At 48.0% G+C, this 25088-nt stretch overlaps 7 protein-coding genes across 7 annotated transcripts; 5 read left to right on the top strand and 2 right to left on the bottom strand.

Moving 5' to 3' along the window:
* Positions 1-344: 344 nt before the first annotated feature.
* On the top strand, positions 345-1458 carry N7516_004805 (SGNH/GDSL hydrolase family protein; the record flags this gene model as incomplete). Its single annotated transcript, XM_057217525.1, has 5 exons — positions 345-436; positions 500-582; positions 635-884; positions 936-1191; positions 1255-1458. 5 exons carry the CDS (start codon positions 345-347, stop codon positions 1456-1458), a joined length of 885 nt encoding a protein of 294 aa, XP_057079408.1.
* A 933-nt stretch (positions 1459-2391) lies between these two features.
* N7516_004804 (glycoside hydrolase family 5 protein) lies at positions 2392-3693 on the top strand (the record flags this gene model as incomplete). Its single annotated transcript, XM_057217524.1, has 6 exons — positions 2392-2488; positions 2549-2607; positions 2665-2817; positions 2873-2937; positions 3002-3099; positions 3164-3693. 6 exons carry the CDS (start codon positions 2392-2394, stop codon positions 3691-3693), a joined length of 1002 nt encoding a protein of 333 aa, XP_057079407.1.
* A 1142-nt stretch (positions 3694-4835) lies between these two features.
* N7516_004803 (SUR7/PalI family protein) lies at positions 4836-5930 on the top strand (the record flags this gene model as incomplete). The annotated part of the gene is made up of 2 exons (XM_057217523.1): positions 4836-4973; positions 5031-5930. 2 exons carry the CDS (start codon positions 4836-4838, stop codon positions 5928-5930), a joined length of 1038 nt encoding a protein of 345 aa, XP_057079406.1.
* Positions 5931-6895: 965 nt separating this feature from the next.
* On the bottom strand, positions 6896-10968 carry N7516_004802 (uncharacterized protein; the record flags this gene model as incomplete). Its single annotated transcript, XM_057217522.1, has 3 exons — positions 10717-10968; positions 10038-10639; positions 6896-9968 (listed from the first exon to the last, which is right to left on the bottom strand). The coding sequence occupies exons 1-3, from the start codon at positions 10873-10875 to the stop codon at positions 6896-6898; spliced, it is 3834 nt and encodes a 1277-aa protein (XP_057079405.1). The 5' UTR covers positions 10876-10968.
* A 363-nt stretch (positions 10969-11331) lies between these two features.
* Positions 11332-18893, top strand: N7516_004801 (1-phosphatidylinositol-3-phosphate 5-kinase FAB1; the record flags this gene model as incomplete). Its single annotated transcript, XM_057217521.1, has 3 exons — positions 11332-17066; positions 17116-18735; positions 18788-18893. The coding sequence occupies 3 exons, from the start codon at positions 11332-11334 to the stop codon at positions 18891-18893; spliced, it is 7461 nt and encodes a 2486-aa protein (XP_057079404.1).
* A 728-nt stretch (positions 18894-19621) lies between these two features.
* On the bottom strand, positions 19622-21038 carry N7516_004800 (uncharacterized protein; the record flags this gene model as incomplete). The annotated part of the gene is made up of 6 exons (XM_057217520.1): positions 19622-19970; positions 20034-20064; positions 20124-20191; positions 20256-20373; positions 20430-20811; positions 20871-21038. 6 exons carry the CDS (start codon positions 21036-21038, stop codon positions 19622-19624), a joined length of 1116 nt encoding a protein of 371 aa, XP_057079403.1.
* A 1498-nt stretch (positions 21039-22536) lies between these two features.
* N7516_004799 (uncharacterized protein) lies at positions 22537-24115 on the top strand (the record flags this gene model as incomplete). The annotated part of the gene is made up of 5 exons (XM_057217519.1): positions 22537-22833; positions 22900-23026; positions 23097-23220; positions 23279-23733; positions 23802-24115. The coding sequence occupies 5 exons, from the start codon at positions 22537-22539 to the stop codon at positions 24113-24115; spliced, it is 1317 nt and encodes a 438-aa protein (XP_057079402.1).
* Between the last annotated feature and the right edge of the window lie 973 nt (positions 24116-25088).

Genomic DNA, 25088 nt, shown 5'->3' with positions numbered 1-25088 from the left:
GTCAACTCCAACGAACTAGTCGGCTCCTCTGAAATAGTGGAATAGCTTGATTATCCCAACACTACTCCATGTTTACCCCGCAGCTTCGGGGAGTTCACCGTATTTTGTCCTAATACGGATGATTCGGAACAGGCCCATTTGAGGAAATGATTGACAAAACTATTCAATTAAATGACATAGTGTCGTGTTTTAATTTATCCCTCCTCGGCCCTTGGCTTGTTTGTTCGAAAGAACACAATATTTGAAGGGACGAGTACACGTATATAAGGAAAGAACTATGGACGTGTGCATACTCCAATAGAGTCTAGACTATACTAGACATTTCATTTCATACCCTCCTCATCATGAAGCATCTCATTAGTATGATCGCTGGCGCTGGGCTGGCTGCTGCTGCCCCCTTGCAAGCTCGTGCTACAGACACTTATTTCTTTACATTGTGAGTGATGAATTGTGTATCCATTTATCGCTCGTTGGGAAGGGGGCTAAAAGGAATCCGCAGTGGCAATTCATACACCACGACCGGTTTCGATGTCGGCGGCACGCAACCAACTGCTGGCAACCCGATGGGTAACCCGGCACTGGGTGGGTTTTATTCGCCATCTGGCAACTAAGCTTGACTGATTGAAAACAACAGGTACCGGAACAACCACTGGCGGTGTCAACTGGGTGGGATACATGACTACTGTGAACAATGCCTCACGAGTTCTCAGCTATAACCTCGCTGTTGGAGGAGCGTCTCTCGACAATTCCCTTATCAAAACCAATACCAAGGAGGATATGGTAACGCAAGTCGCCAGCTTCGAGACGGCATATAGCCAGAAGCCTGATACTGCACCATGGACTTCGGACAATGCGGTTTTTGGATTCTGGATTGGAATCAATGAGTATGTTCCCTAGGTCCCTATTAGCGACTAGACTAACTCCCTGATTCATAGCATTGGTTATGCTTGGTCAAGCAACGACGCCAGCGTCCTGATTCCAAAGATCATGGCCCAGTATAAAGCTCAAGCTGAAAAGCTCTACGCAAATGGTGGACGGAAGTTCATCTTCCTCAATGTTCCCCCTACAAGCCGATCTCCCCAGATCGCCAATCAAGGGACAACTGTTGTGGCCGGCCACGCTAAGTGGCTCGCGGCTTTCAACGATGCCATGGAAACAATGGTCAATGAGTTCATTTCAGACAACAGTGGTGTAAGTGCTTCTCTCTGGTTATATATATATATATATGATTTTGCATAACTAACCTAGCTGTAGACTACAACCGTTCTCTACGATACTTTCGCCTTCATGACCAAAGTTCTCGACGCCCCGGCAACATATGGATTCACCGATGCTAGTTGTATCAATGACGATGGTGCTACCTGTGTCTGGTGGAATGACTACCACCCAGGCTATGCATACCACAAGCTGCAGGCAGCGGATATGAAAGAGCACATGCACTCTCTCGGTGCTTGGTAGGCTTATCCGGATGGTCCGGGGAAATTATATGCAGGGTCAAGCGTGGTAAGGCCGGAGTTTCAAATAGTTATGTATAAGCTACACATGTGGTCTGTTTGTTTCCAAGCGAGTAGCTATCAAGACTTTTTAACACGATGGTTCTTGTTTCAGCTTGCAATCAACTTGCCACGCTTACTTGACCGGCACATTTGGTTTTCTATCTCCATCAATCATTACAGCGTATTAGAAACTACTAGTTCGTTCTTGGTTTAGTAAAAAATAATTAGCTATGTACATTGAAAGTGTTACACCCCACAACCCCTGAGTATGGAATCCACCACCCCTGCCTGTCAGAGAATATGAACGCCGATCAATACCTGAAGCACCACGGCTTGCAAAGATCTATACTCTCGAAACAAAGTGATGCATAATTAAGCCACCTGTGTCTGAAGAAAGCTTCATTGAAGCGGGGTAGTGTGTGTAGTGGATAATTATTATTCCTCTTCAACACGGGGAGGCTTGTTTTAGCGTGAAGACTCCGGGGAATTACCTTTTTGGCTGTCCGTTTCGCATAAGGTCGCCAAGAAGGACCGTTTCTCACCACGATACATGATTTTGGGGATCCTCATTGGTGATGGATTGTTGTTGTTATGCCCTGTAATATCCGAAGTTGCTGTACATTCCACCTATTCGACATCAGAAACCCACTCTAGTGACTGAAGATTTATGAAACCCCGTGTCGTTTTCTGTCATCGATCTCTAATTTCTGTATGATGTGTCTTGGGATATCCTGCTAGTTGCCCAGCCTTATACGTTAATTGACTAACAAGATAACTATAAAATGCACAAGTTCGCCCCGGACGTTGGTATCATTTCGCATTGCCATCACATCGCTCTTCTTCTTTTCGAGTCATAAACATTTGTTCCATACAACAAAGAGCTTGGATTTTCAATATGAGATTCAATCACGTTGCTCTCCTCGCCGCTGTGGCTGCATCGGCAGCAGCAGCTCCTGCCAACAACCATGCAAAGAGAGCTTCGCCTTTCAAATGTTCGATTCCATGAATTCAAAATATGTTTCTGATCGTCCATTGACAATTTGTTTATATAGGGTTTGGAGCAAGCGAATCTGGAGCTGAATTTGGCGAGACCAACCTTCCCGGTGTCTATGTGAGTGGGCTAAATATATGTCTTCGGAGGATCTCAACTGATAAATATTCGGAATAGGGAACCGATTATATCTTCCCCGATGCTAGCGCGATCCAAACATTGAAGGGAAAAGGAATGAACATCTTCCGGGTGGCCTTCAGGATGGAACGGCTGGTACCGAACTCCATGACGGGAGAGTTTGACGCTGGCTATCTAACCAATCTGACCGAGGTATGTTGTGCCATATCTACTTGAAGGAAAACAAGCGGATACTGATCTATGGCAGACGGTGAAAGCCATCACTGATGGAGGATCCCATGCTGTGCTTGATCCGCATAACTATGGAAGATAGTAGGTGTTCTATCAAGATTAAAAATGAACGAGCGAGTGAATCGAGGCTTATGGGTGCACACAGCAACGGCGAGATCATTTCAACCACCTCCGACTTCCAGACATTCTGGAAGAACGTTGCAGGCAAATTCGTTTCGAATGAGCTAGTCATTTTCGACACAAGTCAGTAGTACCCCAACCCATTAATCACATCCCAGGCCTTCCGTTAACCAAATCTCATGCACAGACAACGAATACCATGACATGGACCAAGATCTCGTCCTTAAGCTCAACCAGGCAGCCATTGACGGTATTCGCTCAGCTGGGGCAAAAAGCCAATATATCTTCGTGGAGGGCAACTCCTACACCGGCGCGTGGACCTGGACCAAGGTGAACGATAACCTGAAGGCCCTAACCGATCCCCAAGACAAGATCATCTACGAAATGCACCAGTATCTCGACTCGGACGGATCCGGCACGAGCGAGACGTGTGTGTCGACGACGATTGGAAAAGAGCGCGTGACGGACGCGACTCAGTGGCTGAAGGATAATAAGAAGGTTGGAGTCATAGGGGAGTTTGCCGGTGGTGTGAATGACAATTGCAAGACGGCGATTACGGGGATGCTTGATTATATGGGTGATAACTCGGAGGTCTGGCTCGGGGCATTGTGGTGGGCTGCTGGACCTTGGTGGGGTGATTATATCTTTAGTATGGAGCCTGCCAGCGGGACGGCGTACACGGGGATGTTGTCAACGTTGGAACCATACTTGGAGTGAATCCTGTCGACTGAGGCGAATATGAACATAGGTACTCTATATGTGGTATGTGAGTTATCAAGTTGGGTTGCTACAACATATATTTTCTTCAAAAAGCTTTTCGTGATCAACACAAGTTTTTTTTAGTGTTCAGGGAGGTACCAGAGAAAAAGATCAAAATTTTCAATGATGGCTATAGTTACAACATAGCTCATGTATCAGTTGTGGCCATATGAGAGGTGTTGTCGATCAGCGCATGGTTTTTCCGAAAAAGATCTCGGAAAATTGAAGGTGCGCAATAGTTAGGTTCATCAGCGCGGGATTAACCTGGATTGAGAGAAGTTTATCTTTAAAAAAAAATATATAAATATAGAACAAGGCATCACCATTAGTGGAGAGACAGCGGAGAGTGGAATGGTATACGGAGTAGCCTTGGAGGAAAGGGCGGGATATGGGATACGGGAGATAATGCCAAGAGAAAAGAATAGGGGAGCCTGGCATCTATCTCACACACAATGGGTAGTCCATACCCAGGCTTACGCAGTCTTGAGGCGGAGAGGGAAAATTTGAAAATGACCCACAAGGCTGATCAGAAGAGGATGACGAGGCTCGGATTCTGTTTTGGCTATTGGAATGTTGATCTTGGGTCAGAACTGATAGATTGGATTTGTACACTATAAATACGGAGTGTAAATTGGGGGATATCTTAGATATTTAAGATCGATAAAATGAGCTTATAATGCTTAGGAGAATAATGGCTTGCATATAAACAACATTGTATCTCCCAAATTGTTGTTCTTCTTACTGATCTGACTGTATGTTGTATATTGAATTGAATTGTATGTGGATGGAGGGATAAACAGAGAAGGATTCCGCTAAACCCAAATAGGACTAGCCTAAGCCTCAAATAGAAGCAAACGTGGCCCCGGCGACGTGATTGCTCGCTGATTGGTCCGCTGATCCTGCGCCTCCTTCCATGGGAGGCTGGAGTTTCTTTTTGAGAGGCTGTGCCTTTTTAGGTTGTACGTTGTTTACTCTCTCTTCTTTCTCGGGCGCATTTATATTAAAGTCATTTCCCCCATTCTCATCTCTCCACTTCTCATTCATCTCTCACTATCTTTATCTATATTCCTATATTTTCCATCAATACATCTCAATTCATTATGGGAAAAGCCGGTCGCATTGCGTGTATCTTCACGCCCTATGTCTTGACTATCGCGTCACTGATCTGCATCATTATGGTGGGATTGGGTTGCACAAAAGCCAGTTCTTCTACTTTGAACGATTTATACTTCATTCGTGTAAGTGATTAAACTTTCCACATGGTTACTGCGCCCGCTAATGCTAATAATCTATAGCTTGACCTCTCGAACATCAGTTCAGGATCGGCAATTACAACAGAAATCACAGATCGCCTCAGCGATGCCGGTATCACTGATGTCAGCGAAGCCGAGATCTCGTCCACCATCAAAACATTGCAGGATGATGCCAACATTGCGGATTTCTACGACATTGGTCTCTGGGGTTACTGCGAGGGAAATTCTACCGGCAGCAAGGATACCATCTCTTCATGCACAGAACCCAAGGCCCAGTTCTACTTCAACCCGGCTTCGGTCCTGGGCATGAGCGAGGCCCAGCTTGAGAAGGAGCTTGGTAGCAGCGTGAAGAAGATCATGAAAGTTTACAAGGCCGTCTCTAAGTGGATGTTCATCGCCTACCTAGTCGCATTTATTGCCACCTGCGCCCAGGTCCTGCTTGGCATCTTCGCCATCTTCAGCCGCTGGGGCAGCTGTGTCACCACCATTATCTCGATTGTTTCTTTCCTCTTCACTCTTGCCGCATCGCTCACCTCGACCATCATGTTCTCCATCGCAAAGGGCTCCCTCGGCACAGCACTCAAGGTCTACGGTGGCGAGGTAGGCTTGGGCAAGAACATCTACGTCGCTACATGGCTCGCAGTTGCTTTCTCTCTCGGAGCCACTATCTTCTGGATGCTCAGCACCTGTTGCTGCTCCGGCCGCTCGCCCTACAGCCACAAGGACCGCCGCAACAACCGCGGCAGCGTCACTGCAGAGAAGGCTCCCTACACTTATGAGCCCATTGGTGCCGCCCACCCTCCCTTCGGTTCCCAGGAGCCCCATGCTCCCCAGCACGGTTACAGCACCTCCTACCCTCCTCCCCCTGCCCACCACAATGATATCCCCATGACCCACAACAACCAGCAGTCAAGCGCCTACGAGCCCTTCCGTCACGCCTAAAAATATGCGGGGTTTCTATAACTGTACACCCAATTCTGGAGCGATTTTAGATTGGTGATACCAAGGCGTTATCGTGGCTTTTTGTAAATTTTTTTATGACCCATGTCCTTTTCCTCGATTTTTTTTACGATCTTCATGCCATTTTGCACAACGGGACTATAATCTCTATGGGAGGGAACAATTGCATTTCTGTATATTTTTCTGATCCTCTACGGAGGAATCATTAGTACCTATCTGCCTGCAAATTCTTCCAAATACAAAATCCATCTACAATTAACATCCGGCTCTTGAATCTCCTATCTCGTAGCGCTATTTTGTTCAAATGGGATATGACAGTACAAACCGTCAACAATAAAATATCTCATACAACATAGGTTTCTGGATCAAGAAGTCATCGCCGTAAGTCCATATGGTTCACATTATCCTGAAATGAGACAATGGCCCCTGCGGACGTGAGGGGCCTTAAGGGCCAAAGCTAGGATCTGCAGCGAGGCCCAAGCCTGACTGCTGCCGATCTCTACTTCGCTACATACATATTTGCACTGATATTATTCGATGCCGTCAGAGGCGTTGGGGCCCCACGGGGAATTTCGGAAGCATAAGTCCGATTGGGGGATGTTTTGTGGCTTTTCAAATTTATGAAACACGCGTATGACTAGATTTAGTGAATTCTGGGTTGATACGAAGTATTATCATCAGTAATATGAAAGGGGGTTCAACCGGTTTAAGGCTTGGATCTTCTGGTTCAACATCCAGGGCTAGGTGGTTAGAAGATATTGTACAAGAGAAATAACACAAATCTGAATCTGAAAAATGAGATAATACACCCTCCCATGTTTTGTTTCCCTTTGCTCGAGTAAGCATGAAAATCAAATGGTATCTGCCATTATGCGTACTCCTTGCCGATGCGCTGAGCCACTGGCCCATAGAAAATATAAATACAAATTCATGAATAAAAGGAGTTCCTAGGGATCAGGGTTCTTCTCCTGATTGTAGGTGGGCCAACGGATGACCCCCTTCTCATCAGTTAGAACCCTAGCTCCACCGCGACGCCTGATTTCCTGAGGAATGTTCTGGTCTTGGCGAGCCCAACGCTTGAACGGCGTGTCGGGGTCGTCGGACCACACAGGACCTTTGGGGAACATTTCCCGAAGAGATCGGAACCAGGGTCTTCGCTGCCTTGGTGGCTCGGGCTCGGCAGCTTTCAGACCACCCAGGGCCGCGGCCGCGGGCGGGGCGGGGGAGGCAGAGAGGCGCCGATCGTCGGTGTCATCGCCAAGTTCAATGCTGGCGGTTTCATGGTGAGTATCATCTCCTTCTTCTGTCTCGTCAATATCGTCCATGCCGGTTTCGGTAATGTCGGGGTCGTTCACATCAGGCGCAATGCGAGTGTTATCTGTGTCGTATTGCGTTGCATCAACCATCTCTTCATCATGACTGGAGGGCACAGGCTTTTGATCATTGCTGCTCGTAATAATTCGGGAGCCAATCGGTGGTTCATTGAAAGAATCATCTGGTTCTTCTTTAACCTCAACGGAATCCGAGCCGATACTGGCAGAGGATGACGATGACTGCGTTGTAGTGGGCATGGGGCCATCCGGAGCAGGAACATCATCGAAGGACTGGACATGTAGGGCTGGGATTTCTTCCACAAGACTGCCTGTGAAAGAAGCGTTGCGCACTTCGCTTTGCGACACTTTATCCTGGGTTACCTGGCTTTGGATTGTCGCTTGGTGTGGAACCAGCGGATTTCCTGGCTCGACACTAGTAGGTGGAACAAACTGAGACGCGACTATGTCAACTCCGTGGGCTGTGAGGCTTCTCTTTTTGTGTTGGGGGCGGGAGAATCGTGAGCAGAAAAAGTCCTCGTATTGAAGTGCCTTGGACTCTTGAGATGAAAGCCCCGAAAAGTAGCACGGGTACTCTTTCAAATGTTGAATGACGAAGTCATCCCAGAGAAATGACCGTTGTAGTTGGCCTTTTTGCCGCATTGTCTGCAGTTTCGAGCACATCCCAGTGAAGTGAGCGAAATCGCCAGAATACGGTGAATAATCATTGCAGAACTTTTCATAGATTGTCTGTGCTTCAGCGTACTTGTCAGACTTGCCGATAAAGCCCTGTCGCCGTGCTACCAACTCGACATTTGGACTGTGAGATGTGTTTTGGCCAGCATCAGCACTCTTGGGGCGCGGAGGACGTGAATATTTGGAAGGTGATTCTCCCTGAGCAGCGACCCAGGTAGTGAATTTCATAGGGGACAATTCCGGTACCTGCGAGGCTCCGCCGAGGGAAAATCCTCTCGAAGAATCTTGGCTTGGTTCATGAAGTTGGGACATGGGCAGAGAGTGAGACCTGGCATAAGGAAAAGATGACGGGTCGTCCGAGGGGTCTAGATGGAAGATGGATGACCCACGCTGTCGTTGAGCAGGTCTCGATGAATCGAGTACGACGTCCGAGGACGACTGGACTGTCCCTTGTGATGGTGCGTGTATGCTGCTCGTTTGAGTCTGAGTACCAAGAACATCCACTCGCAGTGATTCGTCTCCCAATACCGGCAAAGATGGATTTGGTGCCTCCTGGGATAGGTAACTGTGCCCGTTGCTATTTTGTGAGCGGTAGGTATTGAGAACTCGAGACGAGGGGGATGTCTTCGGAGCCTGAGAGTATGGCTGCTGAGAGCTCGGGGGCTGAAACCCAGCTCTCTGTTTCTTATCAGGATTCAGACGTGTGGTATGGACTGCAGGTGTCTCCACAACTTGGATGGTCCCCCCTGCAAATTTTGGAAGCGACGGCCCCGAGCTAGGAAGTTCCTGCTCAGGCTGACTGCTTAATGGAAGGCTTCCACCCAGAGCGTAAGGAACATATGTTTCCATCTCTGGCTCGTCGCTTTCATCGCTACTTGATTCATCACTCATTTCAGATTTAAGTGGGGGGTTCTCCACGGGTGTTTCATCACAAGAATATTCCTGTATCCGAGTTTGAGGTTGGTCATTGACCATATCAAGGGATGTTGAAGCCTCGTGATTTGGGGATGGGTCATCGCCGAGATCGCGGTCCAAAGACACCGGGTTTCTCGGGTTTGTGGGTATTTCCTCAAAAAACGGCGAACGTTGCTGGTCTGCTGTGTTGATATCCTCCTGCCCTGGATGAGGAGCACTGCAAAATCCATTCACCATGCTAACATCGCCATCTTCCGCAGATCGAACAATGCTATAATGAGTACTGCATGGCGTAGAAACTTTTCTGGTAGGCCTTACGAATGTTGGGGGAGAAGCGGTGTCCCGTGGAAGAACATCTCGAGCGGAGCTCCTATCTGGGGATTGAGACCATGGTAGGGGAGATGTAGAGGGATCTTGCGGGGTCGGGGTAGGGGCACGTTCAGATACTTGCTCCTCTTCATCTGCTTCATCTGCTTCTGCTTCTTCTGCCAAATGTTGCCGTCTTCGTGCAACCTTGTTCCACAGCGTCAAAAGATGAGGTGGTACATGGCATAGAGGTGTAGATACGCCGGGATCCTGAGGGATCCATTTAAGCCCTTCCAACAGTTCTGCCTGATCTTTTGGAATATCAACTTCGCTCAAAGGTATTTTTGTCATTCCTTCCCATGGATTTGTTGTAGATGGGCACACAATTTCTGGTTTGGTGCTTATGACCCCCCCGCTAGGAACTGATGGCACGGGCTTGGTTTGCACTTGTTCAAATCCAGTTGGGTCCGCTGGTATCACCACTCCAGCATTGGTACGCTGCCGCTTCTTGGAGGGTGATGTTTTTGGAGTTTGCCGGCCCTGTGGACCTAGGTCATTTTCATGAGCTGCTGGCGATGGCGCATCTGTGCTGCCACGATTTCTTTTCTTTGAAAACTGCTGGGTTTCCACCGTTCCAATGGTACGAGCCTGGCCATGATCATCCGACTGATTTGGAGATTGTTCAACCTGACTCCTACACTGCGCTATGAAGTTGTCCACTTCTTCTCGTATGATATTGACGGAAGATGGATCGGGAGGAGATTTACTAGTGCACCTCGCATCAGCAGTGTTGCTAGAAAGTCTCCGGAATAAATGTTGTATTCCGGTTAGAGATCTGTCAATGTCTTGTAGTGCCACTCACTTTATTTCATCTTTAGTGACTGTTTCTTTCGTTTGAATCGGATGGGCAGGCGCAAGCAGTCCTAGAAGATCCGATGACCCGTTGAGGGAAACGCGATTGGCCATTGAATTACCCTTTGGTGCACCATGGCACATATTAGGCGGGGGTTGGGAGAATAGCAATTGTGATGACGAGTGGATTTGAGAATGAGGTATGGTTTGATCAGAATGGGAGATAAATGAGTCCGTCAAGCCAGTAGTTGTTTGACTGTTGGAGCCAGCATGCCCTCGGGTCTTTTGGATTTTCTCGCACACCATAGTCATTAGGGCCCTGAGAGCCACTGTCTTCTTGAGTTTTGGCTTCGGCACATCCCCCTTTGGGACCGCATTCCGGTGGATAGTAATGTGATTGATGTGAAGGCAGATATCCGGGCTGGCTGCTGAGTATGTAAAAATGATCTTGATATCGGAAAGTTCAACCAGATGCCTGGGGCCTCCTTTGATCGACGGGGGGCAGGGAGAGGTTGCCCCCTGTGTGTCCGGCGAGTCTCGTGAAATAATGGCATCAATCTGATTCTTTGAGTCTGTGAGTGTGGCACGGTGATTGTGCTCTCCTTGTTCCCACTAATACACAAGAGTCATATAGTTAGCGACAATTCTTTTTTTCTTTCCTTGTTTTGCATCCGGTTAAGATATCTTACCAATACAACAATGGCTGCCTTGGGTACGGGGCTGCGAATACTGAAACTGAGGCATCCATCAACATCCTCCACCTGGACTTCATCTTTATCATTTTGACCGAGGTAGAATGAGAGACATTGGTCGGCCAAAGCCGCGATCCAGGGACTCACTGGATTCATCGTACGAATCCAGCCTTGTGATCAACTTGACACACAGCATATGGGTCATAGCTGGTAAGACTGTAAGCAGTGAGCATTGAATGCTTGTATCCCCAGCGTTTGTCGAAAAAAAAAGAAAAGAAAAGAAAAGGTCGCACCATATCAAAAATCCACCACTCAACCGCGTCTTATCGATTACCTGCCGAGGGGAGCCCTGGAGACGCGCCTAGCTTACTCAGCACCACCACGTCATTCAAAGTGCGGAGGGCAAAGGGATCTATTCTTTTTGTCCAAAGAAGTTTCTTTGATCACCCTGACAGCTGACAGATGCCTTTATTGGATCCTTGGTCTTCTTCTCCTTCTTCCAAACTCGCCAAAACCTGAGACCTTCCCGCAGTCCTGTCCCCGAATGATTATCGGCTATCCGCGGTGTATCCTGTATGGAGATGATCTGAGACCTTTCTGCCTAACTTGGCCATGGATTCTCAGCAGTCCCAGGACTCGCACAGTCCATCCGTACCTTCCAACTCGCTTCCTCTTGGGCGACGCGGATCACATGACTCTATGGCCACGACTCAGACCGAAAGAGAATCAATGAATGCAGCTCTGGATAACTACCATAATGCAGCGTACCAGTCCGAATCGCTCACTCTCTTCAACGATTTCACTAGCCCGCCAGATCCAGCTGCTACATCAGACGAGAAAGGACTGTCCGACGAGTTACAAGGCGGACTAAGCGGTCTGTATAGTCGCTTTAGGACTTCCGTCGGGGGAGTGAGAGATATTGTCAGCGGTGGTGGAAAGTCTACAGACAAAAATGCGACAGAAACTGCTGCAGCCAAGGGTCCTTTGTCGGAGCCTTCGATGGCAAAACCTGTCTCAGATCTTGCTACAAGCTCCGTCGACTACCCGCTATCACAGCCCAACCCGTCGCAAGGATCAAGGCTCCACTCGCCTGTTGTGCCAGACTTTCACACCCATCAAGATTCTGTGCAACCATCGAACGTAGGAAAGAGATCAAGAATATCCTCCAAAAGTGGCAGCATATCTTCCAAGGCCTCCGTGTCGCCATCCCCTGGAACCAAGCCCAGTGCTCCGTCAACGAAAGCCACTGGTAGCGCCACTGTGGCAGATCCTGCTGTCACTCAGTTTCATATGAACGTAATCGGAAAACCCGACCGCTCAAGAAGCAGCTCCGTCAATGGCCCCTTCCAGGGAAACCATAATGCAGGATCGATAAGTATCGTCAGCAAGGAAGGCCCTTTGGATCTTTCCATGAGTCAAACATCCTCTTCATTGAGTCAGGACCTTTCTAGTTCGCCGGTTCTGCCTGCAAAGATGCATAGCAGCCATCACGAGGAATTCAACTCCCAGGACTCACTCTTCTCGGCAACCTATACCCCAGATAACCAGTCTCGGAAGTCCATCTCTACTCCAGACCAACAAATGCTGGCCGAAAACACCTCGCAATTGACTAACATGGAAAATTACAAGCAATCTGAGCCACCTCAGGACCATATATCACAGCATTCGGAAGAAAGATCGAAATCACGAACATCTTTCCCTTCTGAAGAGCCGAAAGCTTCAGTTTCTCTGTCAAATAGTCTATCAACGCTCTCCTCTCATGATGAAGTACCATACAATGCTGAAAGACTCCAACCCAACAGGGAGACAAATATTCCCCGTGACAGCGCGAACCCCAATGAGCCTCCAAAGGCCACAGCCCCTGGCAGGTCGAATGAAGAGTCAGCGTCCTCAACCCGAGCAGCGCGATTGCCTGGCTACGTGATTTCACGGGCCTCCACGGCCGAAACTACCACAACGGTCTCTTCATTGCCCCCTTTGAGCACTGAATTCGATCGAGATACTGGTCAATCTCTACCAGCTAGGCGGCAACCTCCCGCCGGGGGCGACGGTCTTTTGTCGCAGTTAAGCAGTAAACTGCTTAGCAGGGACTTCTGGATGCGGGACGAGAATGCCAAAGACTGCTTCTATTGCGGAGAACCTTTCACAACATTTCGCAGAAAACACCACTGTCGAACGTGTGGTCAAATCTTTGATTCGAAATGCACCCTTCTTATTTCGGGAACACGGTTCGGACAACCTGGAAGTATTCGGGTTTGCAAACCCTGCGAGAAGATGATCAACGCGCACGACGATGATTCATCTGAATTCTCTGATAGCGAGCAGAGCCCCATAGTGGCCAATCCTCGAGTCTCCGAACTCGGCTGGACTAATACCGGGCGGGCATCTGCAGATGACGATGATTCATCTTCGGTTGTGTCTCAATCGGTCGATAATATTCTGGGAACACCAACGATGGCCATACCGGCCACACGACGGGCTGGAGAGGGACATAACCGCCGCTCGGCGGTCCTTGAAATTGATTCTGATCGCCCTTTAGCACGACCTACGTCTTCGCGGTCTCTGCGGTCCTCGCTAGGGGGAAGACCGCACTCTATCAGTCACAAACGTCACCACTCTCGTCAGCAATATATTCGGGGTTTCAAGTCGTACCATGAAGATCGAGCCCCCTTTCAACGCCGACATGCAGAAGACATAGACGCCGAATCTCGACTCCCTGCTTTTCATAAAGATAATATCATTGACCCTGACCTTGCTCAATATCTCTCGGATGACGCATCTAGTGGCGATGAGCAACCTAGTCTCTTGTCTGCAGTGTCTGAGGGCACCCTGTCCAAGAGTGGGGGTGAAAATGAGAGGGCATCCTTTGGTGGGCTTCTTGCTGCCATGAAAAAGGGCAGGTCTGCTTTTGGAGACCGAAATACTCCCAGCATGAATCGCGATGCAGACGAAGCCAGTATCACCGGTTCAAGAGCCGTGAATCTACCTCGTGCCTCCCGTCGTCGAAACCTGAGCGTTGCTAGCAGTTATCGACCGCGTCCTTCGCCCAGGACATCAAAGGACAAAATGTCCCTTCATGACACCTCGGCGCCAGCCATATCTTCACCCAAGAATACAGAGAAGGTCGGGCTCAAGATGACTCGGAGCTCATCAATGAGTGGCAATGATGCCCCACCGGTGGAATTGAACAAAGCCAGTCTTGAACATGTACGAAAGCTTCTGCATCAACTGCTTGTAGAATCTGCCGTGCCAAATGACCACAGTTGGGCAGACGCCTTGATGCCAATACTCTTGAAAACAGCAGACGAGGTCGATCCAGATGTCCAAAAAGGGGATGATATGGACATTCGACACTACGTAAAGTTGAAGAAGGTTCCGGGTGGCGCCCCTAGTGACACTTGTTATGTGTCGGGACTCGTTTTCACAAAGAACTTGGCTCTGAAAGGCATGTCGCGCCACATTTCGCGTCCAAACATCTTGATCATCACGTTTCCTCTTGAATACGCTCGTCAGCAACAACATTTCATGAGTCTCGAACCTGTTATTCGACAGGAGCGCGAGTTTCTAGAGAACTTGGTCAGTCGGATCTCAGCATTGCGTCCAAGCCTACTGCTGGTCGAGAAAACTGTTTCTGGCCTGGCTCTTGGTCTCCTCGAGCAAGCCGGAATTGCGACTGCATACAACGTGAAACCATCTGTTCTCGAGGCCGTGTCGAGATGTACACAGACTAGAATTGTGACATCTATGGACAAGCTCTTGACGACCACATTGCATAGTGAATGCAGCAGTTTCGACGTGAAAACCTATGTTAATCCTGGTCGAAGGAAAACATATATGTCCATCTCCGGCTGTCCGAAAGAGCTCGGGTGTACCATTATGCTGCGCGGAGGGGATGATCAAGTCCTCGGGAATGTTAAAAGGATCACTGAGTTCATGATCTACGTTGTGTACAATCTTCGCCTAGAAACAAATCTTATGCGGGATGAATTCGGGAGGATATCAACCGATGAACCGACGGTTCAGCCCGACAAAGACAAGACACCCAGTCCCCAGAGTATCACTCAAGAAGGCGGCGCACATCTAATCCACCAACCTACTGTTCAACAGGAAACAAAGGAGAAACTTTGCGATATCTCTGATAATCAGATTCTCGTTGATGCTGATGCTGCAAAAGTTCCAGACAACATCCCAATGCCAACATACCATGACGAGATGGTTCACGACTATAACACAAAAATTTTGTCGGCCTCTCCTTTTGTCAAATTCGAGCCTCCATATCTCCTAACGCGTGCGCGCGAGATGGAACGCAGACTTTCATATCTGAAGTCTCTTCGTGATCAAGACCGCAACTCGCATCAGACCATAGATGAAATGGCCAAACCCCAGAAATTCGTCCTCATAACCCCGGAAATGGTCCATCAATCACCACAAGATGCACCAGCAAAAGTCAAGGAAGTATTGCGTGCTGCGCATGAAGCCGAGTACGATCGGGCGCTTCATCACCATCAAACCCAAACACGCCAGTGGGAAGCCTACGTGGCGGGAAACCCTAACATGTTTGACCCTTATGCGCATCAGAATCTAGTCATTCTCTACAGTGTTGTGTGCACAACAACTTCAGTCCCCTGCTCAGGGCCAGATACTTTTGCCCTGGAATTCTACAATGAGCATGGAGATGACACAATTTTCGAGTCAGATCTTACAATCGGGCAGTATGTCGAGGACCTTTGTCATGCAGCGAATTCCGTATGCAACATCAACGGCTGCGAGAAGCGCATGTTCGAACACCACCGCCAGTACGTCCATGGCGAGGCTCAGATCAGCGTCCTGGTCCAGTCTTGTCCTCCTAAGCTCCGTGGGCTCCATAATTCCGTGCTGATGTGGAGCTGTTGCAAAGTTTGTGGTAATGAAACCCAAGTCATGCCTATGTCGTCGAGCACATGGAAATATTCATTCGGAAAATACTTGGAGCTGTCTTTCTGGGGAAGACACTGGCTTGCTCGTACTGGAGGTTGTTCACATGATTTGCGGCGGGATTACTTCCACTATTTTGGCTACAAGGATCTTGCTGTGCGAGTCCAATATGACCCCATTCGTCTTCTCGAGATTATTGTACCACGACCTCGTGTCACTTGGAAAGTGGACAACGATCTGAAGCTGAGGAACGAAGTATACTTGCGTACCGAGGAACGTCTCAGCAAATTTATGGCGTCTGTACAAGATCGATTGAAAAGCATCAAAATCACGAGTGTTATTCCCGAGCTAGTCGAGAGCTGCAAGACGGAAATTGAAACTTTGATCAAGAAGGGTCATGAAGACCATAGCTCTTTGGTCCGACACTTGCAAGACAGATACACAAGTTCTCGCTACTGGGAGATTATACCGCTGAATGAGGTCCTCCGTGCAGTTCAAGAAAAGGTTGTCGAATGGGACATGATATTTGCCGATTTCGAAATGAACTTTTTCCCATCAGAAAAGGATATCAAGCATATGGCAACGTTGCAACTCAAAAAGATCTTCCTCGACAAAGACGCAGCATCGGTTTCTACAGATGATGCCCTTCAGACTCCTACAGACGTCGAGGATGAACACAACCTGGCAGTCGACAGGCCACGGATGATGCGACGCATGACACTGTCACCAGAAAAGGCACAGAATGTACTAGTCTCCGTCGTCGAGGAGCATACTGGCAAAAAGCACCGCGAGGAACTCGACGAAGTTGAGTTGCCCTCTCCTCCATCGTCGGCCGAGGAAGCAACTTTATCACTCCATACAGCCGGTGGAACGAGGTCCTCTCCCCAGGATGAGGCTGTCTCACAAGAAGAAGTCCGTCATCTCGACTTGGCTGTTCCTACGGGTCAGTCGGAATGCAACTCCGTCGGCCATGCTGCCATTTCAAATGAACCTCCCATCAAGACTGATCTTCCGGTGATGATCCCCGGCGACGGATCATCGGAATCATCACCACCGGAAAATTCTGAGATTGCTGAAATTCCTGATCAAGAAACCAAGAGTGAGACCGAAGACAGCGGGGCTTCTGACATGCCAAGTACACCGGTGCGTCGGCCTTCAGCGATACCGAGACCTACCGAGGCAGCCTTTCGACGCACTAGTAAGGTACGATCCCCTCCGCTTGTGCGTGCTCAGTCTCAGCCAGCAAATCTACCACGATCATCTCAAAGCATTCAACTTCCAGGGTTGAAGTTAGCGTTCACCAACCCAATCGATCCGGAAAAGCCTGCAGGTCAATCATCAACAAAGCCATCGGATAGAAAGCTGAGCGATCGCTTGGGCTTGAATTCCCTCAAGACTGCCCGATTTGCTTCAGGTCACTCACTTATCCCACGGTCTACTCCTAGTAAAAAGGGGAATGTCGCAGGTTTCCAATCTTGCCAGGCATTTTGAACAATTGAGCCGTGAGTTCGAAAAGGAGAGACAGCGCGAAAGACGTCAACGCGCTGCCAAGGGCACTCAATCCCGAGCATTTCCATTGGCGTCCTCGAAGCCCATCGTGGAGGTCTATCGAAATGTACGAGAGGCTGTTGAAGAACGGGAACCACCCGTCGATAGCTACGAATCTCTGCCCTCGGCTCCACGGATCCCAATGAACGACATGAGTCGCAGGAGCGATGAACTTACGCATGATGATATAACTCATGATGAGCCCTCTCCACCAGATGATTCTTCACCAGCGCCTATAGAAGTGGACAGGGCACCCTCCCCTGACAACCAATTATTGTCCGGTGGCGAAGCGGATGACCACCAAAGTGATGAGGATCAAAACATGGTTGAAGATCTCCATCCGGTGGATTCCCATGAAGAGACCAAGCAGTCAACAGAGGACGATTCAATTGACTTCAAAGAACTCCCTAAACACGAGCGCACTACGCTTCTGAAAATTCTGACAAACTTCTGGTCTGAACGTTCTGCAAGTGGGTGGCCGTCTCTTGACTATCCACTCAGTGTCATGGATCATGTCTTTGCTGATTGCAACATTATTGTTCGCGAGGATGAACCAAGCTCTTTGGTAGCGTTTGCTTTGGACTCTTCCGACTACAAAGAAAAACTTTCAAGCATTCAACAACGGTTTGATGAGGCGGAAGAAAAACAACCAATTGACGGAGATGACATCGAGGCTGCGAAGGAAGCACGGGTCGAACATGCTCTCTTGCGACCTACGGGCACACACCTGAAATATCAATTCCAAGAAGGCCAGGCCAAGATGCTGTGCAAAGTGTTCTACGCTGAGCAGTTTGATGCTCTGCGCAAAAAGTGTGGTGTGGCAGATCGAGTCGTCGAGTCGTTGTCTCGGTGCGCAAAGTGGGACTCAAAAGGTGGCAAAACCAAATCGTTGTTCCTGAAGACCCTTGACGACCGTTTCATTCTCAAATCGCTCTCGCCCATTGAGACGCAGGCTTTCCTCAAATTTGCCCCGGCCTATTTCCAAATCATGTCCGAGGCCCTGTTCCATGAACTCCCTTCCGCAATCGCCAAGATGTTTGGCTTTTACCAAGTCATCATCAAGAACCCCGTCACAGGAATGGAGTTCAATTGGTTCTTGTTGCTAATGGAGAACTTGTTCTACGACCGTGTTCCTACGCGCATCTTTGATCTGAAAGGCTCGATGCGAAACCGCAAAGTTGAGAGCACCGGCGAACGGAATGAGGTTCTCTTGGACGAGAACATGGTGGATTTCATCTATGAGACACCTCTCTTTGCCCGCGAGCACTCAAAGAAGCTTCTTGGCCAAAGTGTGTGGAATGACACACTCTTCTTGGGTCGTCAAGACGTCATGGACTACTCGCTCATGATCGCCATCGATGAAAGCCGCAACGAACTGGTGGTAGGGATCATTGACTGCATCCGCACGTACACCTGGGACAAAAAGCTCGAGTCCTGGATCAAGGACAAAGGATTTGGTGGCGGTGGCCGCAATCGCCCAACGGTCACAAGTCCCAGGGAATACAAGGGCCGGTTCCGTGAGGCAATGGCTCGATATGTGCTTCAAGCTCCAAGGTTAGTTGATATATCCTCTCTCAATTGTGCAACTTAGTACTAACAATTTTAGCTGCTGGCATCAATTCCAACCAAGTGCGATGTACCGCTATGAGAACCACCCCACTGAATCTGAGACTGTTGATGGGAACGGGTTTGTAGAAGACCCCGGTTACTAATGGTCTTCATTTTGCTCTACGGCCATGAACAACTAATTTACATTAATGATTTACGACTTGATGGATTTGCATGAAGAGGCGGAGCGTAGCGTGATGGTTTTCATTTGTTGCGAATTTTCTCTTTATCATGACTTTGCATTCAACACACTCACTTCATACCAGCATTTTCATAGCCAGTCCTAGATTATTTCCATTTACTCAAATGATATCATGTCAATTTGTAATATGTCGCTTTATAAACCACCTACTTTGTATTTATGCTATGAGAAGCAGAACCCTACAAGCCCTGCCACCCTTTTTATGCTAGTTTCTAGTGCGCAACCTCGAGTCAAAGCTTTGGGCTACGACATTCTTTTTATAAATGTTGGTCCAAACCTACATGAATAAGTGAATAGGCCGTGGATGAAAGGTCATATTTAGCAAGTCTTGTTGTATGTTATGAAGTAATATATTCAAAGCTCTCATCCATTCGGAAGAAGTATATTGCCCAACTTTTAATCCTTATTTATTTATTTTATAAGTAGTACATGATATATATTTTAAAAATGATAGAGAAATCCGTCTAAGGTGTGTGTGTGTGTGCAACCAGTGGACACTAATTTGGGCAGTGACACCCATTGGAAATATCCTCTTCATGGGTTAATGGGTTAAATGTTGTTGGATGGTTCAATTGTCCATGTTGCTTTTTAGGGGAACGGGAGCTAAGAGCTCAGCCCCGGTATACGTGTTTACCAAGAAGTATATCCCGGCCCTGATTTTGCTGTAGATGATTCGTATTCCACAGTCACATCATCCTTTCGATGGATATGTCCTAGAGGATGGCTATTCTTCCCGTGGTCATCAGTGGGAAGGATGTTTTCTTGACTCTCTTGGTTGTCGATGTTGGTAAATCCAAGATCGTCGTGCGTTTTTGACTGCTTGGAGCGATGGAATGTGGACGGGAAATTGCTGCTGTTTTTGTACTGATCACTTTTTCCTTGGCTGTAGGAGCCCAGGGCTCGTTTTCCGAGAATGATTTCGAGGAGGGGTTGTAAGGTGGGAATACAGGATGCTATCACGACGACGTTGGCCTCGATACTACACGGAGAACAAAGGGTTAGATCGCGTAACATAATAAGGATATCAGATAGGGGTGCTCACTTGGTCCACATGACAAGGTCGGCAGTGCCGTCTTTTATTTGGTCAGCCTTTGATCGTAGAGGGATAATGGGGTGGTAGAAGAAAGCTCACATGTATAGTCAGATTTGTCGGCGAGTCCATGCAGCTGGGTACACTTGATAATCGCCATCGCAGAGGCACTTCATTGCCACTTCGGTCAGCTTCTGGGAAGTATGGAATGAGTTAAGAGAGGTATGGGCTTACATTGAACCAAGCCCTAAAGCAGAACACAACGCAATTCTCTTTCGTAGAGACATTTGTAGTTTCAACAAGATTGTGGTCGGATAAATGGCCAGAGATAGATCAACAACAGCGGAGACAGCTAGAAGTACAGGTTAATTCCGAGAGGTGCAGATATTCGAAGAGGAAGAGACCTACCTCCAGTGAAAATAGCATAGTCAATAAGCATCGTTGTGCTCTTGCACTTGGCGCCTGCTGCCACAAGTCTAGGCTTCCACAATGCCTCTGCCGGATCGCACATTGTAAACAAGATCACAATGCAGATAATGGACACGACGGCTGCCGTTCCCACCATCATCCATAGTATAGTCTTGTGTAATGGCTTGGGATTCAAGATCCGGGTCAACATGGAGGTCACAGCAATCTTGGGAAGAGTGAAAGAGAGAATGCCAAACAAGAAGCTGACTGTATTGAGTAGAATGGCCATCTCCAGATTGTCCATACTCAAGTACATGGCATGTCTTCCATAGCCCACCTTCACCCCTGCTGTAGAGACTCCACAGTATGCAACCCCTAGTATCTAGCATAAAACCCCCCAGTTAGATTCATCTATATAAGACAGCGTTCGAGGTTTCTTACCATAGAAACCACAATCAAATAATCATCCATACCAAAATTCCGTAGCAACTTCAACCGAATGTAAACCCGAGCTATGACCATGATCGTTGTTAGTCCAGTCAAAGTCCATAGCACAGCCAGAATCTTAGGTCCCTTGTCATCGTGAAGATTTTCAGCGGTGACCACCATTATTATGTTAAGCTTGATGCGGAAAAAGCGAGCGAGTGCGAGAGAAAGTGCGATCCATTGGATTATATAGAACCCCTATGGGAACCTGCTAAAATTAACACTAGCATAGCAAGATTTACAAGAAAATGATACATAGATTTAGGGACGGGATTGATTCTAGATGTCCCATTATCCGACTAACTATTCCTGGAGGTCCAGCAAACAGGAAATCTTTTCGATTGTCCGTTACGACGATCGCCCGTTTTGGCAGGTGGTGTTTTTCATCTTTTTATAAACACCATATACCACTGTTCGGCGATCAATATCCGAGGCTATGGTTACCGACAGTTCCGTTGGTACTCCGTACATACTACGGAGTAGTCAGTCCACTTTTGAGTCAGATAGGGGTATATACCTTGATAGCACCCTTGTCCCTTGTCGCACTAACCAGTTAGTCGATGCCGCTAAAATACATGACAGCAGGCAGACGTCCTTCATCCCGGATGATCTCTTGCGGGCCTCCGGTGCTACATGGTAAATAGTGAATAGCCACGGAAGTACGGAGAACAGACTAATGATATGAAGAGAGTCAGTGGCTTGTTTTCACATGCCAGCTGGGCTGGATCTTCCCTGAAACCCAAGTTGAATCAGACACTAGTACTCCGTACTGAGTACTGAGTACGTCAAATATGAATTATAAAACCACAATATAGAGTTCACCTCCCCGGGGGCTGCGACGCAACCGAGGTCAATATCCTCCACTATCCCTCCACTATGAAATGGGGTCCAAAGTACCGAAAATACGCCACACACCCCGTTAACCCGTCCCGTCTGACAGCATTGGATGTGGATCCCAATATATATTTCGATCCATTCAGGCCGGTTTGGTCGGAATCTTAGCCTTTCTGATATGTAAATGTCTGTCATTGACGTACACATGCTCCACTGTGTACAGGACAAAATTACAGGGTTCTTTGGCACAAATATAATAAGGAAATTCCAAGCCTGTCCAAAGTCGGTTGGGCATATCAACTACAACATACGATAGGCAAGTAATAACCTGGTAGTTCCTCCACACCATGTGATGGGTCCATCCGGGGACCTGGAAAGGTCCATCCGCTCTAATTTTAATAGAATTTCCTCCTACTTCGTATTTTCACTATTGCGTTCAAATGAGTACGGGGTAATGCGCCGTTAGACAATCTACTACATAGTCGATTACCCGAATAGGAAAACCGTTCAGCTACCGAGTCTCCACTTCCTGGACCCCCAACCTTCGCAACAACAGGGGCTAGCATGACCCGAGGGGAATTACTCCAGGTCGATCGTTCTGACAGTGGACCCGCAGGGTTGCACCCGGTCCAACCGTCACTCACCTGGCATATCTTCCTTGTAAGAAAAGGAGACAGTGACTGCGGCATATCCCAGGAAAGGGGATGCATATATAGTGAATGTAGTGTAGTTTATTTCAAGGCCCCTCGAGTACTTTTGGCTTGTACAGTTAGTTACAACCTCCACAATGAACGACCTCGCGAGCCTTACATTCAGTGAAACCACCCACACGAACGGCACAAGTCCTGCAAATGGAGATTCTCAGACCAACGGAGACCTCCAGGATGCCTTCGTCGACCGCGTAGCAACTTCCGCCAACACACCCGAGCTGGTTCCTGGCCTGGTCGATCAAGTTGCTTCTCTTGGCAAAGTCGCCAGTCTGCAAGACCACACCGATCGGACAACACTTTTGGAAGCCGCTCGCTCCTTGGTCTATGCACTTGAAACTCCGCGTGAGGCTATGATCAGATACTGCTGGTCCCAGGTATGTTCGCATTCTTCGAGAGCGTCACCTTTGTGTCGTTGGCGGGAACTAATATCGACTTTATAGGCTACTCTGTATGCTTCTGTAGAGACAGCTGTTGACCTAGGAATCTTTGCTATCTTATCCAAAGATGAGAGGCCCAAGTCTGCTGCCGAGCTGGCTAATGCCACATGTGCTGACCCAGTGCTTCTTGGTATGTAAATTTGCGCGTCTCACCCTGCGTCTTGTCGAGTACACCTAACTAACTATATATATCTGATCAGCTCGTATCCTGAAGCATCTGTGTGCAATGGGAGTTATCCTCGAGACCGGTCCGAACGAATACCGCCGCACCGGAATTTCCATTTCGTTGAGCTTGCAACGATATAATGATGCATACCCTTGCATGTAAGTCTGATCCCGTGGACCCGGGATCAAAAGGGTATAATACTAACCCACCGGCTAGGACCAACTGCATCACCTCCGGCGTGCTTGCTCTACCTGCCCAACTCAAGAAAGACGGTTATGCCAACCCAGCCAACGGCAAGGAATGTGCCTTCCAGCGCGGATTCCGAACCGATCTTCACTTCTTCGAGTTCATGAAGGAGAATCCAGAGGTTGCTAGCCAGTTCAACAATCATATGTCCGTCTACCACCAAGGACGTCCTAGCTGGATGGATGCTGGTTTCTACGATGTGCCCAACCTGTTCTCCGATGTTGCGCGGGATGACGTTCTCCTCGTAGATGTCGGTGGCGGCATGGGCCACGATCTCTCGGAGTTTAGGCGAAAGTGGTCTGATGCTCCAGGGCGTCTGGTGCTCCAGGACCTTCCCGATGTTATCGATCAAGCCAAGTCAGGACAACTGCACCCCTCGATCGAGGCAATGGAGCATGACTTCTTCACCGAGCAGCCAATCAAGGGTATGGCTTCTTCTTCTATAACCCCGCCCCCTCTTGACTTGTATCAATGTTAATATTTTCTTCCGTAGGTGCTCGCGCTTACTATATGCACTCTGTCCTCCACGATTGGACAGATGATAATTGCCGTAAGATCTTGAAAGGTCTTGTGGATGTCATGAAACGAGGACACAGTAAGGTGCTGATTAACGAGAATGTCATCCCTGATACAAACGCATACTGGGAGACAACCAGTTTGGATATTATCATGATGGCTGATTTCGCTTCGACCGAGCGAACTGAAGCTCACTGGCACCAGCTGGTGGGATCTGCTGGGCTGAAGATCACGAAGGTTTGGAGTGTCCAGAAAGGAGTCGAGAGTCTTATTGAGTGTGAATTGGCATAGGTGGTGTTGGAGGTTCTGACACTCAGAATCATGGAATGTATAGATGTTTTAGGATTTTAGGGTTAAATTAAATTAATATATTTTGAGGATATGTGGACCAGTATAAACAATAACTTAGTTTCCATACCTGCTATTAAGGGACAGGCCATATAATGTCCTGAAATGACGGAGATCTATACATCACCTACGGAGTAGTTAATCTCAATATTGGAACCCTCGGCAGAAACCGGGTTCGGGACGGCAAAGGCTCCGCGAAATTTGTTTTAACGAATTTAATAATTTAATCGTCCTTGTTTTTCTAATTCTCTTTTTATTTCTTTCGCTACTGTGACATAGACAAGATTTCGAAAAAAAAATTCGAATCATTCCCTGCTACAGAGAGTGGGAAGCACAGAATACGTCTGCGGTATATGCCCGGGTGATATCGTCATCCTCTCGGGCAGACGGGCCCTCGGTGTCGGGGGGGATTTTAAGGTCGCCTGCCTCGGGTCCCTTGCGTTCCCCCGCACCAGGTTTTTGTTCGTTCGTTTTTTTTTTTTTTCTTCTTCTTTCGACTGGAGTCCTCTTTTAAGGGGAACATTCCAGTTCCAATTGCGCATTGACTTCAGAGCAGTCAGACTATGCGTTGATAAGTGAATGCAAGAAGACTATTGTGACAATCGCGAACTCTCGACGCGCTACACAACAAGCCTACGAGGAGTCAAGCACAAAATACCAGTTTCATGTCTATTCAATTTGAATTGTCTAGTCTTTATTAACCCACTAATCCAACTAATTTGACAGGAAAGCATAGAATTCGTTTCATTTACATGAGCAATGTATTAACCTTCCAGACTGTGGTCCAGACCACACAGCGCAGAACAAACTTGGCTTCGAAAGCAAAAAAAAATGTGAGAACAAAGAACTAAAAGAGGTATGTATCCAATCCGCACACCGGCGGTCAAAAAAAGCACGCTGGACCATCGATCATCGA

Source organism: Penicillium verrucosum (assembly GCF_028828655.1).
Source record: "Penicillium verrucosum strain IBT 35672 chromosome Unknown utg000001l_segment0_segment0, whole genome shotgun sequence".
Classification (NCBI taxonomy): domain Eukaryota; kingdom Fungi; phylum Ascomycota; class Eurotiomycetes; order Eurotiales; family Aspergillaceae; genus Penicillium; species Penicillium verrucosum.
The sequence above is the reverse complement of the archived record's forward strand: the minus strand, read 5'-3'. Positions and strand labels throughout refer to the sequence as shown.